Source organism: Sorex fumeus, unplaced genomic scaffold, assembly GCF_029834395.1.
Source record: "Sorex fumeus unplaced genomic scaffold, SorFum_2.1 ptg000051l, whole genome shotgun sequence".
Lineage (NCBI taxonomy): Eukaryota > Metazoa > Chordata > Mammalia > Eulipotyphla > Soricidae > Sorex > Sorex fumeus.
Window position 1 is genome coordinate 21,825,383 of NW_026606108.1, and position 16,635 is coordinate 21,842,017.

Genomic DNA, 16,635 nt, shown 5'->3' on the forward strand with positions numbered 1-16,635 from the left:
AAGTGGCCACGCATTTTTAAATCTCGGCCAACAATCCACCGCAGACGCGCAAGCGTCCAAAGCTACGAATCTGGCGTCGGCCTGGAGTTTTTGATAGATGTCTCGACCTACACAGATGCCTAACTGCCGTTGGTTCGGCTGCACCCAACCGCGGCAGGCACGCGGGCCCAGGGTTTCGCGCGCCTCCTGCTGGCCAAGAGCATGTGACGACGGAGTCACTGTCGCCCGAAGCCTCGTTCGGGTCCAGACCTGATGCCTCCAGCGTCCGGCGGCTCGCTGACCGCGCCTGGACTCAGTTTCCCCCTGCTGAAGCGGGGAAGCCATGCTGTCCTCTTTCTTGTTGCTCTCCAAGTACATCAGCGCTTCGCTGGTGTCCCTGCGCGGTTCGCGCCACCGTCTCTCCTTCCCTCTGCTGGGGGCCGTGGGGCGCCCCTGGAGGCCTCCTGGGTCAGGGGCTGAGGGCCGCCGCCGCCTGGCCGCAGCCGCGTCCACCAGGAACCCAGCGGGGCCCTCCCGGGTGCGCCAGAACTTCCACGCCGACTGCGAGGCCGCCATCAACCGTCAGATCAACCTCGAGCTCTACGCGTCCTACGTGTACTTGTCCATGGCCTATTACTTCTCCCGGGATGACGTGGCCTTGAACAACTTCGCCCGGTACTTCCTGCGCCAGTCCCAGGAGGAGACCCTGCACGCAGAGAAACTGCTGAGGCTCCTAAACCAGCGGGGAGGCCGGATCTGCCTGCAGGACGTCAAGAAACCCGACACGGACGACTGGAGAAGCGGCCTGAATGCCATGCAGTGTGCCTTACTCTTGGAAAAGAACGTGAATCAGTCCTTGCTGGAATTGCACGCTCTGGCCTCAGACAAGGGTGATCCCCATTTGTGCGACTTCCTGGAAACCCACTATCTCAATGAGCAGGTGAAGTCTATCAAGGAACTAGGTGACCACGTGCAGAACTTGGTTAACATGGGGGCCAAGAGTTCTGGCCTGGCGGAGTACCTTTTTGACAAACACACCCTCGGAAATGAAAGCCATCAGAATTAAGCCACAGGCTACCACCACAGAGGACGTGCCAGGCCCTAGTCAGCCGTCTCCTGCACCGTTGTTTCCTTTTTAATGTATCTCCTCTTCCTATTCCTCGAAATAAAATGATGTGTAGAGAAAATGGATTTCGCACATGCTAACAACGAATTTTTGCCCAGCGTTAAGATAATTAACTGAGCCCAAAAGGTCACCATTGGTAGGCTGCGATTAGTCAATCAGTAGAAAATCCATTGAAAAAAAAAAGTGTTAAAAATCAGATGCAAACTCTCTCATTACCAAACAGTATTTCAGACCAGGAATTTTACTAAAATTTCGTGCTTTCAACTCTACAAGTGCCTGTTTTCAAGAACTGAAGCAAAAAGCTTGAAATTGGAAGACAAATGTAATACAATAAAAAATTAATATAGTTCTGTGCAAATGATAATGTAATATTCTATAATAATTCTTTCTATTTCCCAAAGTGGAAAAATCATTTTACATTTCCCAAAGTGGGAAAAACAACATTTCCTGTTTCCTAAGGGAGAGTAATGTTTGGAAATAATCTGATTTTTAAAAGATTTTTTTGGTCTAGCAAATTTGAAACATATATAGGGTATCGATGCTGGCCTTGGAAACTAACACTGAATATTGATATTCTCCGTCTTGTCATTAAAAATAAAAAAAGCTAATTTTTTTTCTGTTTAGTGTTTCTCAAGCATATTCAATTTCATGTAAATTTTTTGTGTGTTTTGATAAGTATCAAAGTCTGTCTTATTACACATTATACACTTCACCACCAGCATAAATTGGCTCCCTTTAACAGATCATAGCGACTACAAAAAACATTTCATAACCCTTAAGACGGAAGCAAAATAACGAGTATGGAAAAGTCAGGAAAGGATCCAGAATGGAGTGACTATCAGACTATCAGATGTCTTCCTTCAGGTGGAGCTAGCGTGAAGAGAATAGCTGAGGGGCAGTCGCTGGGTTGATGGTGTTGGGAAGAAGGATTGGAAACAGAACACAAAGGAGCAGCTTCCTCCTCAATTTAGTGAGCAGTGCCAATATTTTAAAGGGTTCTCAACAGAAAAATGCTAAGATGCTGAGAGTTGTGCAGACTGCAGTCAAGTTGTGTAGAATAAAGACATGGAGACAACCTTAATGGCTGTTATTTTGAGTCTTCTAAGAAATAAGTGCCTAAGTGGGATTAGGAGTACACACAAAATGTGTTAAGGCAAACAGAAAGGTCTTTGAGGAAAACTGGAAAGTTGGGAGATGCAGGTAGGAATTCAAGACTCCCTACAAATCTAATCCTGAGGGAAGGAAAGGGAAGTTATGCAGTTCTTCAGAAAGTTCTGCTAAACAATGAGGGAGACATACAAAGTCAGCTGAGGAATCCCAAGTCTAAGTCACTCAATAGGGGCGAAGGTGTCTTTCCTGCTTTCAGTTACTGAGAATTGTAATACGAATTTGGCCCTTGCAATAAGGATATAATTGATTTTTTAATTATAATTATAGTTTAGGTAACACAGTTGCAATAGTATTAACATTTATACTACTGATTGTAAAAGTTACTGTACCCCACCACCACTAACATGCCCAAAACTCTCATCAAAACTCTCATGTTTCCCGGATTCTGTTTCTTCATTGCCCTCTCTCTTACCCACACTGTTTGGTAACCTGAGTTTTGTAATCCAAGGCCAGGAATTTGTCATTTTTTGATAGTCCCCACCCCACCCCGGGTTTAGATTCTCTAAATAGCACAGATGAGTGAGATAATTCAGTATTTGTCCTTCTCCCTCTGACTACTTGCACTCTACACTATGTCCTCCAGTTCCATCCATATTATAGTGAACTGCATGAATTTATCTTTTCTTACAGCTGTATAGTATTCCACAGTGCCCCGCGTGTGCACATGCGCACACCTGTATGTGTGTGTGGTGTGTGTGTATTTACACAGTGTATCTATTTTAGAGCACAGGAAAAGAGTCCTTAGAAAATTATGCTCTCTGTAACTCCAGACCTGAGGCACATATACACAGCTGCACAAGTTTAACAAAACAGTTTAAATGAAAACACTATACATGGAAAGCTCTCGGCAGCTGTTAAATAAGATTCTGTCGAATGTATAATGAGGTGAATAAAAATCCACAAAGTGTTTTTCTAGAAACAAGCATAAGAACAGTAATATCATAAAATTATATTTACAGCTTCAGGGAAAATTATATAATCCATATGTATATAAGATGACTAGAATTATATGTACCAACAAGTGAAACTAGGCAATTTGTGAGATGGGCTGTAATCAATATTTTCTTTGGTTAAAAAGGTAAAGGTAAAGGCCCTCCCATTGATCGTCGATTTGCTCGAGCGGGCCCAGTAACATCTCCATTGGAGACTTTGTTGTTACTGTGTTTGGCATATCGAATACTCTCAGTAGCTTGCCGGGCTCTCCGAGAGGGGCGGAGGAATCGAACTCGGGTCGGCCATGTTGGCCGCTTGTAAGGCGAACGCCCTACCGCTGTGCTATCACTCCAGCCCTTGGTTATTATTCTTTGGTTATTTACTAAAATGAATATCTCATCATGGAAAACAATTGTTATCATGACAGCAGGAGAAAAAATATAAAATAAAGACACAGCAATTAACGGCCTGAGCCATGGTGAAGCCAGTGAAAATAGAAACAAATGCTGGTGAGAGTTTAGAGACAAAATCTTTTTAATTTTGCAGGTAATTGAATGAAGAGAGTTACAGCAAGAAAATTGATGGAACTCAAACCTATGTTACTGAAATAGGTGATTGAGAATAAATTGGGATGTCAAGAGGATGAATGATTAGGGTGAAAGTTTTTTATTGGATTATGGTGATAAAACTTACTTTGCATTCTATAATTAATTGCTTTATATCACTCTATAAGAATGTTCTTACAATTTTCCATAAAAGTCCTTCTTAATTCTCCTAAATGGATGTTTTTAAAACTGTAGAAAGCAAATGAGTATTGCATCATGAAATTATTTAAGAACTCTCCACTACTGTCTCCAATTTTTCCAACCACCTCTTAAGCCTTCCGCCATAGCAGGTTCTCAATGATTTATTTTACATTGCTTGTTATCAATACTTTGCTAAGAGAATGATCAAAGATGTTTCCTCAGAAGAAAGGGAAAATAGTTGTATCACACCATAGAGCCATTAAGTCCTTGTATAAGAGATTACTAAATTGTTGTCATAGGTTAAGGCTTCTGTGTGTATCTTTTGTTAATCGAAATTGGTTGCCTTCTACATTATATCCCATCCAACCTGTTGTGTTACTACAGATTAATCAGTGTTTTAGAGTTTGAGATGTATTTTTAGCTTTAGCAAGCCTAGAATTTTTAATGAAGTGATAGAGCTGGAGTTAAGATTTTAACTGGATGAAACATATGATCATCTAATCTTTGACAAGGGAGCAAGAAATGTGAAGTGGAGCAAAGAAAGCCTCTTTAACAAATTGTGCTAACAAAATTGGATGGCTACATGCAAAAAAATGGGCTCAGATCTCTGCCTAACACCATGTACAAAAGTAAGAACAAAATGAATTAAAGACCTCAACATCAGATCAGAATCCATAAGGTAAATTGAAGACAAAGTTGGCAAAACCCTCCATGACATTGAAGCTAATGATATCTTCAAAGATGTCACACCACTGGCCAATCAAGTGAAAACAGAGATAGACAAATGGGACTATCTTAAACTAAGAAGCTTCAGCACCTCAAAAGAAACAGTGACCAAAATACAAAGACAGTCTACAGAATGGGAAAGGATATCCGCCAAATACACATTCGACAAGGGGTTGATATCAAGGGTATACAAAGGCTGGTTGAATTCCACAAGAAGAAAACATTCAACCCCATCAAAAAATGGGTCAATGAAATGAACAGTAACTTTCTCAAAGAAGAAATCCGAATGGCTAAATGGCACATAAGAAAATGCTCTACATCATTAATCATCAGGGAGATGCACTTCAAAACAACAATGAGATATCATCTCACACCACAGAGACTGACCCACATCCAAAAGAACAAAAGCAACCAGTGTTGGCATGGATGTGGTGAGAAAGGGACCCTCCTCCATTACTGGTCGGAATGCCAATTGATCCAGCCCTTTTGGAAAACAGTATGGATGATTCTCAAAAAATTAGAAATTGAGCTCCCATTTGACCCAGCAATACCACTCCTGGGAATAAATCCCAGAGAGGCAAAAAAGTATAGCTGAAGTGACATCTGCACTTGTTTGTTCATTTCAGCACTGTTTACAATAGCCAGAATCTGGAAAAAACCCAAGTGCCTGAGAACAGATGACTGGTTAAAGAAACTTTGGTACATCTACACAATGGAGTACTACACAGTTGTTAGAAAAGATGAAGTAATGAAATTTACATACAAGGGGTACTACATGGACAGTACCATGCTAAGCGAAATGAGTCAGAAAGAGAGGGACAGACACAGAAAGATTGCATTCATCTGGGGAACATAAAGTAACAAAATAGGAGACTAACACCCAAGAATAGCCAAGATAATTACCAGAAGATTCACTCCATGGCTTGGAGGCCAGCTGCACATGCTAGGGGAAAAGGCAGCTCAGATAGAGAAGGGAGCACCAAATAAAGGATCCTTCCAGGATGGGAGATGCGTGCTGAAAGTAGACTATAGACCGAACAGGATTGCCACTCAATGCCTCTTTTGCAAACCACAGCACCCGAAAGGAGAGAGAGAACAAAAGGGAATGCCCTGCCACAGAGGCAGGGTGGGATGGGGGGAAGGAGGATGGGAGGGATACTGGGATCAGTGGTGGTGGAAAATGGGCACTGGTGGAGGGATGGGTACTCTATCATTATATAATTGAAACCCAAACAGAAAAATTTGTAAGTCTACAACTGTACCTCATGGTGTTTCACCAATAAAAATTTAAAAAAAAACGATTTTAACTGGATGGTGGCTTTGGAGTGTGACTGCCTGGTTTTGGAATATTGAATGCCTATAGCATAATCATCATGAACAATTTTGAAAACCACAGTGTTTATGTAAAGTGTCAGGGGAAAATTCATATATTCAGGGCTTATCTATTCCATTTAAACTCCAAAATATATTAACACAGGTTTTCTTTAAAAGTGTTGTAATGACAGGTGAGACATGACTATTACCATAATGACATATATGTCTAAAATTTAATTCAATGTAATATACTTTAGATGCAGAGTTGAAAACATATAAGAAAATGAAAATAGATATTTTATTATATTGTATTAAGTGGTTTTAATGTTCTTATTTACATATATATATAAATCATATAGTAATCACTAATTGGTTCTTACTGATTTATTTTCTGATCATTTTATTTGCCTGTTCTTAAAGTTTTGTTGGAATAATCAATATAAAGTACATTTGCTATGTGCCAAAGGAATTGGGAGGGAAACTGGTGAATATTGGTGGTGTTGGTACACTAAATGCTTAAAACAACTATATGTTAACAACTATGTAAATTGCGGTATTTTTAATAAAAATTAATTTAAAAATTACTTTAAAATTCTCTGCCTTTTGTTAAAGAAACAATTAGAGAGAAATAAAGTGAACTGTATAATCTTTTTTTTTTTTAATTTTTTATTAGTGAAACACCATGAGGTCCAAGAACTGATATTCTTGATGGCTGTGGGGTATATGTGTGTGTGTATGTGTGTGTGTGTGCATGAAGTATCTATGTATGTGTGTGTTTTCAAGTATTTACATCCTGGATATGTCATTTCTATTCTATGTTGCTATCAAAAACTTTCAATGTTGCCATCCTAGTTAATTATTTCATACAGTTTCTTCTCACATCTCTCAATTTTTCCTCTATTTACTGTCAGTTGATAATCCTCTAATTTCACTGAGAATTTAGAAGTAATGACAGAACTTCACACTTTTGCATCATTAAACTAATCACATTTGTACATTTGTATTCACATTCTAAACATTTTATCCTGCTGTAATGGTTGAAGCTCTTATGCTACTTCCTAAAACCAACCTCCATCTGTGTCCTGAATCACAGCTCTTCTAAGTATTCAGGAACAAAGAAATTAGTGAAATTACTAAATTTGCCCTTTCTTCTTATTGGTTCCAAAAGAAACAAACAAACAAAAAAAAGAGTGGTAATTTTCCTCCTTTTCAATAAAAGCCAGTTTTGAGTTTCCACTTGCTTCTGCAAATTCTAAGCTACCATCCTCCAAAATAATTTTATCTCTATTTTAAACCAAATTTGTTCAGTTATTTCTGCTTCTTGTCTCCATTTCTGTTCTCTCTTGTCCTCCCTTCCTCTAAGGCTGTGTTCACTGTCCCTCACCACAGCAAAAAAAAATTTGGCATAATTAATGACTTTTATGTGGATGAGCTCAGTAGTCATGTCTCAACTTTCTTGCAAGTTTAGAAATGTTCATTTTTTAAGAGAGTATTGAAATATTTATTTGCTGAAATATGTGTACCACTTATCTAAAAACTAAACAAATGTTTATTATTTCCTTTTGTGTAATAGCAGCAGCAAGAGATGGCAAGTGTTTGAAAGTCTCTTCAATCCACGCTATTCTGATGACTCTTTGAAGGAAGAACTTGAACCAGGTACTTCATATCTGTCTTTAAGCACAAATTACCTTGAACAGTGCTTTATAACCTTTTTATACACACAGACTGTTCATGTGCTCAATGATAGGAAGTCTTGAAAATATTTATATGAAGTTGTCTCGAAATTTTCAGGCACAAAGCACTAAAGAATATCAAGATATCAAATGAAGAAATGACCATTGCAATCCATAAAACAACATGTTTATCTACAAAAATATTAAAATATTGATCTAAATATAAAAGTCCTGGGCCCAAAAAAAGAGAGTGTCTTGAAGATACAGTTCGCTTTTGGTCATGTGTGCTATCACCAATTTTTGTGAGACTTTAGCAAAGACACATCCAAACATTAGGGTATATAAACAAGGATGCTTTTCAAACACATCAGTTGCTGACTTTTTATAGATCATTATTGCCAGTATGATAATAATTCCTATGTGGAGGTCAGGTGACAAGACACTGGTGCCTGCTATAGTGGATCCATTCTCAGTTAGCATGCAAGCAGGATTTGTCATTTCCCAGTTAAAATCCTTGTTTATTATATATTCCCTCTTTCTAATTAACCCTTATCTTCCTAAACTTGAAACATTAGAATGATACAAAACTCAATCTTTGTAACTGCTTGTCTTATCTCTTTTTACATCACATGCTAACCTTCTTATTAAAAACACTGTGTCATACAGAAATGGGCTTTGAACTATTCTAATCCGACCTGGGTTTCATTGTATTTGTGAAGTGTTGATGAGTTTCCTGCCCCAGTGTTAGCATTTCCTTGAGTTTGAGGTAAAGGTTTGAGGAGGGATACTGGGATTCGGTTTCACTAATAAAAATTAAAAATAAATAAATAAATGAAAAGAAAATCAACTTTAAAAAAAGATATTTTCAGGTCTCTTTTACATTGATAATGTATCACTCCAAAACATTCCAGTTGGGGAAGAGTCTAGATTCCAGACTTTCTGTGGATTTGAGGGCAGAATTTATACCAATGAGATGGGAAGAGACAAGATATGAGAGGGGAGTTGACTATTCAATAAGAAAAGGCATTTCAAAAGAGCAAAAATGTAGACAAATCCTATTTTCAGAAGTACTATCAGAACCATCTGTATGGACTGTTCTAGTTATGACCTTTAAGACCCCTTATGAATAATTTTACATTTATAGAAAAGATGTAAGGACAACACAGAGAAATCCTTTATTCTATGTATGTAATTTCCCACAGTATTAACATTATACATTATTATAGTACATTTATTACAATAGATAAACCAACATGATTATATTATTATTAACTTATTTCTACTCATATTTCTTTAAATTTTACTTTATGTTCTATTGCTCTTCTGTATTTATACTTGACCCCTAAATAGCTCATGTAATCCTGCGATTTTTATATAAATGTATATCTATTAACAAATAACATGCTATTGTCCTTTTAATTGACCTCACCTACAAACTCTATTAATTAAATATTAATATTTAATATTCACTCTCCAGTTTCTAATAGACATCTCATAATTAACATTTCTAAATCATATGCTTGATTCACCATGCACCATTACATGCTTCATTCAAAAAGTTTTGCTTTTTAATGAATCGAAAAATCCATTCTACCCATTTCTAAGATTCACTTATTCTGGACTACTGTCTTTCCGACCTTTACAAGACCTTCAGCAAAACCCTTTATGTCTTTCTTACAAATAGATCCTGAATTTTTTCACTTATTGCAACTATTATTGGGACTACTTATCTTTTATTATTAAATTTTATATTCAGTGGGCCTTATACATAAAACTTCCATCTTATCTTTAACTATTAATTTTTATATTCAGTTTTTGCTTCTACACTTAAGAATATATCATCACTTCTTCAAAAACTGTATAAAATTGTTCTTTCAGATTTTAGTCATCTTATTTTTTTTTCTCTGCTTTAAGCCCTTTAGAGGTTTCTCTCAGTTGGAATAAAAGTCAATGCCTTACAATTTCTCAATTTCTCCTTAAGTCCCTCTGTGATTCAAGTTCATAATATTTATATCTATGTACATATATATGCATATGTGAGTCTACCACTGTAATCCCATTGTTCATCAATTTACTCGAGCGGGCGCCAGTAACGTCTCCATTCAATCCAGCCCTGAGATTTTAGCAGCCTCGCCTTACCCGTCTTTTAGCCTAACGCCGTATTGGAGGCTCTTTCAGGGTCAGGGGAATGAGACCCGTTATTGTTACTGTTTTTGGCATATCAATATGCCATAGGAAGCTTGCCAGGCTCTGACCTGTTCCAAATACCAACCATAATACAGAGAATTTCTTTCTCATAGCAGGGAAGAAGCGGAACTTAAATAGACTATCAAGGATTAGAGAGACAGTACAGTGGGGAGGAGGGCGCCTGCCTTGACTGCCACCAACCCGCATTCGATCCCTGGTATCCCAGATGGTCCACAGAGCACCACCAAGAATAATTCCTGAGTGCAGAGCCAGGGTAACGCCCTGAAAATCGCCAGGCATGACCCCAAAACCAAAATAAATTAATAAAACAGAATGGCAAACCAAGGAGAAAGTAAAGATTCCTGCTACACATTCTCTGAACGCCAATTTCTCTACAACTATTTTAGCCTCAGATCAAAACCAACCACTTCCTCAGGACAGGTAAAAAAAAGTGATTTGTAAACGAAACGCCCCTCCCCCCCCCTTAAGTTTGGCCCACAGTAAGTGTCCTGCACGCTCCTCCTTCCCTGAGCTGCGTGCGGGGGAGGCTGCTTTGGCTTCTGTGGTGTGTGCACCTGTGCCCAGGGTGGTTCCCGCTCTCCTGCGGCCCGAGGACCAAGGACCATGTAGTTCTTGGGCTTCTCGCTGGCGGCTGTTGTGGGGCTTCCCGTCTGTGAGAGAGGCCACAGTCCTGGGCCAGGGTTCACAACCCTTTGTGGTGCTGACGCCCCGTGGACATTGCTTGCGGTGCTGGGGATTGCCGGCTGCACAGCCACTGGGCTGGAATCGCGGGGCTGCCAGAACCACAGGGAGGTGCCCATAGGGCGACCCAAGTATTACGGAGGAGAGAGTTCAGTAGCAGCCGGAGGAACAGAGTGAGAAAAGGTTGTTGGGGCCTGAAGAGATGAGCTTAATCTCCTTAGAAATATTCCCAAGGGGTGGATGGGGTTTGGTTTTGGTCGTTGAGAAGGGAGCTCAGTTCCAGCACTGACGAGTGAAAAAGGATTCTTTGGATGGGGATGGGAACCCAGGAGAGCCATTGTGGACCAGTATCAGTGACAACCGAAGGAGTGAAATATTAAAAGGCAGGAGTTGTGGGGTGGGGTCTCCCGAGTGGTACCTGTATCCAGCAATGTTGGTAGCGGCCACGTAAAATGAGCTGTGATCAGTTCCTGTGTTACCAGCGGTTACATGTTCTGATTTTACCACAAAATTGATATATGGGTCATCATAATTAAAACCTTTTCCATTTATCCATTTGTAAAGTAAAAAGTAAAGGCCCTCCCGTTGATCATCGATTTGCTCGAGCAGGCCCAGTAACGTCTCCATTGGAGACTTTGTTGTTACTGTGTCTGGCATATTGAATACTCTCGGTAGCTTGTCGGGCTCTCCGAGAGGGGCGGAGGAATCGAACTCGGGTCGGCCATGTTGGCTGCGTGCAAGGCAACGCCCTACCGCTGTGCTATCGCTCCAGCCCAGCGGGTAGGGCGTCTGCCTTGCACGCAGCCAACATGGCCGACCCGAGTTCGATTCCTCTGCCCCTCTCGGAGAGCCGGGCAAGCTACTGAGAGTATTCGATATGCCAGACACAGTAACAACAAAGTCTCCAATGGAGACATTACTGGGCCCGCTCGAGCATCCATTTGTATATAAAAAAAATTTGCATTGTACAAAAAATGTTTGTTCATTTACTCTTATAGTCACAACCCCTTGTATTATTATTATTATTGACTTTCTTCTTTTTAAAATTTGAATTTTGGCTAGAGCGATAGCACAGCAGTAGGGCGTTTGCCTTACAAGCGGCCAACATGGCTGATCCGAGTTCGATTCCTCCACCCCTCTCGGAGAGCCCAGCAAGCTACGGAGAGTATCTCGCCCGCATTGCAGAGCCTGGCAAGCTACCCGTGACATATTCAATATGCCAAACACAGTGACAACAAGTCTCACGATGGAGACGTTACTGGGCCCGCTCAAGCAAATTGATGAACAATGGGAGGACCGTGACTGTGATAGTTTGGATAAGATCATCACACGAGTGTAAAAAACATGGCATTGATGTATAAAGTGACTACACCACCCCATCAAAGTACCCACAGTGCCTGTCAGCTCTTTCTTAAAGTAGCAGTTGTATTTAGTAATCAATTCATACTGTTCTGCTTTTGTGGGTACATGTACGAAACACGCCAGTTTTGTCCCTTTTTTTTTTTTGCTTTTTGGGTCACCCCCAGCGATGCACAGGGGTTACTCCAGGCTCTGCACTCAGGAATTACTCCTGGCGGTGCTCAGGGGACCATATGGGATGCTGGGAATCGAACCCGGGTTGGCTGCGTGCAAGGCAAACACCCTACCCACTGTGCTATCTCTCCAGCCCCTTGTCCCATTTTAATGGATAAAACGTGCCCGTTTTCAACTGGATAAGACGGACACGTTTTATCCGTAACCCTGAGAGCATTAACCTACTCATGATGTCATTTCATAGCATCCTAAAGCAGGCTTTATCTTTTTTTTTTCATGGAAGTTCAGTGTCTGTTTGAGTTACCTTTTGTTCATAGGGGGACGATGGGCATATGAGCAGTAAACAGCAGATTCCCATCTCGGGTGTTTTCTGTTTCATCCGATGAGTGATTTTTGTTGTCGTTGTCGATTCTATTCGTATGCAGCCTTCTCTCCCAGTCTCTTCCCCGTGGCACACTCATCTCGTTCCCATGGGACATGCTATCTTTGTGCTCCTTATTGTCCACCAGGTCGCACACTTAGAGGCGGGGTCTGGCACTCAGCTTGTCCCACCCACGCTGACTCCTCACAGGTAGAAGTTTGATGATGGAGTGAATGAACCGCTACTGCTTTCAAGATGCTCTAGGTTGATTCTGCGTTGGGGAAGCTTTGCTTTGCTTTCATTTTGGATCTATGCCTGGCGGTGGTCAGGGCTGACTACTGGCTCTGTGCCCAGGGATCACTCCTGACGGTGCTCTGGGACCAGATGGGGTCCCGGGAGTCAAGCCGGGGTCTGCTTGTGTCTTGCCTTACTTAACTTACATACCGTCTCTCTGGCACTTGGGAAGTTTCATTCTAATAACTTGTTTGCTTACTGGCTTATATCTCAATTGCTTTCATTTTAGGTCTTCGTATATTTTTGATCAGGTACTTAATTTTTTTTTTGTGGTGATGGTGGTTTCCCGGGATTGCACTGGTAGTTGGTGGGGATCAAACCCATAGCCTCACATACTAAGTGTAGCTTCCTCTGAACCACACCTTTGTCCCCTGTCTTCCTTCTTTATCATGTGGTGCTGCTCTTGTTACAAAATCTACACTTAATTAAAAGTTTTTGGAACTAATTTTAAACTCATAGAAAATTTGCAAAAGACAGTAAAGAGAGTCTCTGTATACAACTCATCTGGCTTTCCCGAAGGTTAACATATGACCTTAATGCACTAATCACAGGAACCAAAAATAGACACTTTGTAACTAAACTACTGACCTACTCCAGATACCACTTTCCTCCACAGTTGTTCGCTTTTCTGCTTCAGGATCCCACGGTGCTCGTAATTGTCACGTTTCTATGTCTTCTGTGCTCTGGACACTTTTGAAGAGTGCCTCCCTGCCTTCGTTCCTTCCTTCATTCATCCCCCATCACCCTGCCTCCCCCATCATAGATTCATGCAATTTTTCATGCATTTTTTTAATGTAGGAGTACTGCTATTTATTCAGCCACTGATTAGGCTGATTGAATTTTGCATGAACTCCACTTCATGCATTTTTTAATTAAAAAAAATGCCCCCCTTGTTTTTAGGCTAAGTCTGGCTGTGTTCAGGGCTTACTCCTGGCTCTGCATTTAGGGATCACTCCTGGCAGGCTCAGGGGACCCTAGATGGGTGCCATGGACTGAGCCTGGGTCAGCTGCATGCAAGGCAAACAACCTCCCTGCTATACTATCACTCCAACCTTAATGAAGCATGCATTGCTTTTTTTTTCTATTTTTAAATTTTTTAATTTATTTTTTAAATTGAATCAGTGAGACACACAATGTTGTGATTGGATTTGTCATCATGCTCCATCACTTGTTCCTTCACCAGTATACATTTCCCACTACCTATGTCCCCAATTTTCCTCCTGTTAACCCCCCAACCCCCAGCCCTCCTCCTCTGTGGAAGGCACTTCTCTCTGCCTCTGTCTGTTTGTCTGTCTGTCTCTCTCTCTGTCTCTCTCTCTGTCTCTCTCTCTCTCTCTCTCTCTCTTCCCCCCTCCTACCGCCCCCATTTTGGACATTATGGTTTGCAATACAGATACTGAAAGTTATCATGTATATCCCTTTACCTACTTCCAACACTCAAGTTTTTGTCCTGAGTGATCATTTTCAACTATTATTTCCTGCATTCTTGAAAGTTTCCAGTGCCCCCTGTGCCCAAAATGACGTTGAGCCTCGTTATTCTTGACCCTTGCTAGAGTTTGGTTCTGCATCAGCCCTATTCCTAATCTTAGAAAAACGTCCCCAAATCCTCCTGTCTTTCAGCGCCTTTCTGTGGGTGACCCTCAGCACACTAGCCCCGATTTGGAGCTTGTCCACACATTCGATGCGTCTGCTGGAATGTTCTTGTGCCAAATGCTTCTCATTATTTCTTCACCTGCTCTCCTATGTCCTGCTTTTATCCCCCCCCACTCATGCCCCCCCCCAATCTGTGTTAGCTTAGGGCGTCACTGTTGTGTTAGCCTAGGGCGTTACTGAGCCATTTTTCAAAGATGACAGGCTCCCAGATGGAAGGCCTGGTTCCTTTCTCCAGATCTCACAAACTCTGAGCAATGGGCTTGCACCTCTCTGCGGTTTGCACATCATTGCCCACAGCTCCTACTTGCATGCAGCTTGCTGTCAAAGGGGGGCTTCCCACAGATGAGACAATGGACCCTAGTACAGAGCGGCGAAGCTATGCAAACAGGCTGCTCTGGGATGGTACTCTGGCCAGGCTTTATAGAGTAAGGATCTTCCCCTCTTCCTCTGACCGTGGCCGCCACTTTTTTTTTCTTTTTTGCCTTTTGGATCACACCTGGCGATGCACAGGGGTTACTTCTGGCTCTGCACTCAGAAATTACTCCAGCTGGAACTCAGGGGACCACATGGGATGCTGGGGATCAAACCCCGGTCAGCTGTGTGCAAAGCAAACGCCCTCCCCGCTCTGCTATCACTCCAGCCCCCTCAACTGCGACCTTTATTCCAAGTGGCCTTTGACTTGGTTTGGCTTTCTACGTGGGTGAATCCCTATTGGCAAGTGAATGTGGGTTTGTTTTCTTCCCCACGGGGCCTGGGGACCAGCCCACAGTGTATTCAGCTCCCTCGGAGGTGGATCTCTGTTTCAGAGGTCAGGCTTGGGGATGGGACCTGGAGGAAGACAGCCATAGCTTTTGGTCGTTGGTTTAGAGGGGTTGACTTCTATAGCATAACCAGTCGGGTCTACACAAAATGAGATAAAAGGGAGACAGAAATAGAGAGAATATCTCTTTAATTTCCTATAATCCAGTCACATTTGCCTTCTTGTACCTTAAGACCTATTCCCTCTGCTGGACATACTTTATCTATAGATGTGAAGTTTTCGTTTTTACTTCCTTACCACCACTTGACACTTTTTAAAATATGCTTACACTTTCTTCTCTCACTAGAACAGAAGCTCTGTGTGGCAGGGATAGTTTCCTTTGTCTGTTTACTATTATCCCCACAACCCTAGAGAAGCTCTTCTATTGTCGTGGATTTTCTATAAAAATTATCATTTAAATGAGGGCAAGGGGTGATTAAACATATCCAGAAGTCTGTGGAAGTGATGGTCTATATCTTTCAAAAATTTGCGTCAGAGAAGTGAATCTTGAAATTATTCAAACTGAAATAAGTAAACCTGCAAAGTAGAACTTACAGAGGAGAGAAAAGAGAGTAAAAAGTAGGAGGAGGTGGATATCTAAATAGAGACACTTGGAAAATCGGAGGAGTTCTATATTTATAGGAGATTAGATAAAGAAACTTTAATGGATGTAAAAAAGAAACATAAAAATAGCAAAACCAGTTTTGGAAGCCAAGAGAGAAGATTTCATCAAATGCTGCAGTGAGTATGGATTCAAAGACCAGTAGTAAGTTATGAGTTATTATGGAAAATTTCCTACAGGAATGGTAGTAAAGAATGTCAAATTTATATAGCTAAGGTAAATAAGACAAAGAATATAGAACTTTCTTTTGAAATATTTTATTCTAAGTGATTGAAGGTGCCAGAGGGTAGATAATAACTGCGGTGAGTGTTGTTAGGATGAAGAAAGAAGCTGTGATAAGGAGACTTAGAAGCAAGTGACAGAACAAGTTTCCAAGGCGATTGGTGCATGAGGATTGCAGGCATATCTGGAAAGCTATCCCTCAGTAGTTGGCATGCATAAAAGAAGGAAGATACATAGATGATATAGACTTTAGGATAGAAACACAGGATACTGAGGTCCTTACAGGTGACTGAGTTCAAACTTATCAAGTAACAAATGAGACCATCTACAAAATTTGGCTCCCTCCATTGATATATTTTAATTTATTTTATCATAAGTTGTTTTAAAACAACTTATTTTATCATAAGTTGTTTATCAAAACATAAGTTGTTTTAAAGGCGAGATATAACCTTTACTCTATCTAATATGTAGGACAAGTAGCTTTTGTAAATTTAAATGAAGGTGGGGCTGGAGAGAGTACAGTAGGTAGGGTGCTTGGCAAATATGCAGTCGACTTGAGTTGAACCCTATGCATCCATATGGTTCTCCTAAACCC

The 16,635-nt window shown here is 41.0% G+C and overlaps 1 protein-coding gene across 1 annotated transcript; it reads left to right on the forward strand.

Annotated features, from left to right (window-relative positions):
* The first annotated feature begins 322 nt into the window (after positions 1-322).
* On the forward strand, positions 323-1,045 carry FTMT (ferritin mitochondrial). The gene has a single exon (XM_056124803.1). The coding sequence runs from the start codon at positions 323-325 to the stop codon at positions 1,043-1,045; it is 723 nt and encodes a 240-aa protein (XP_055980778.1).
* Positions 1,046-16,635: the final 15,590 nt, after the last annotated feature.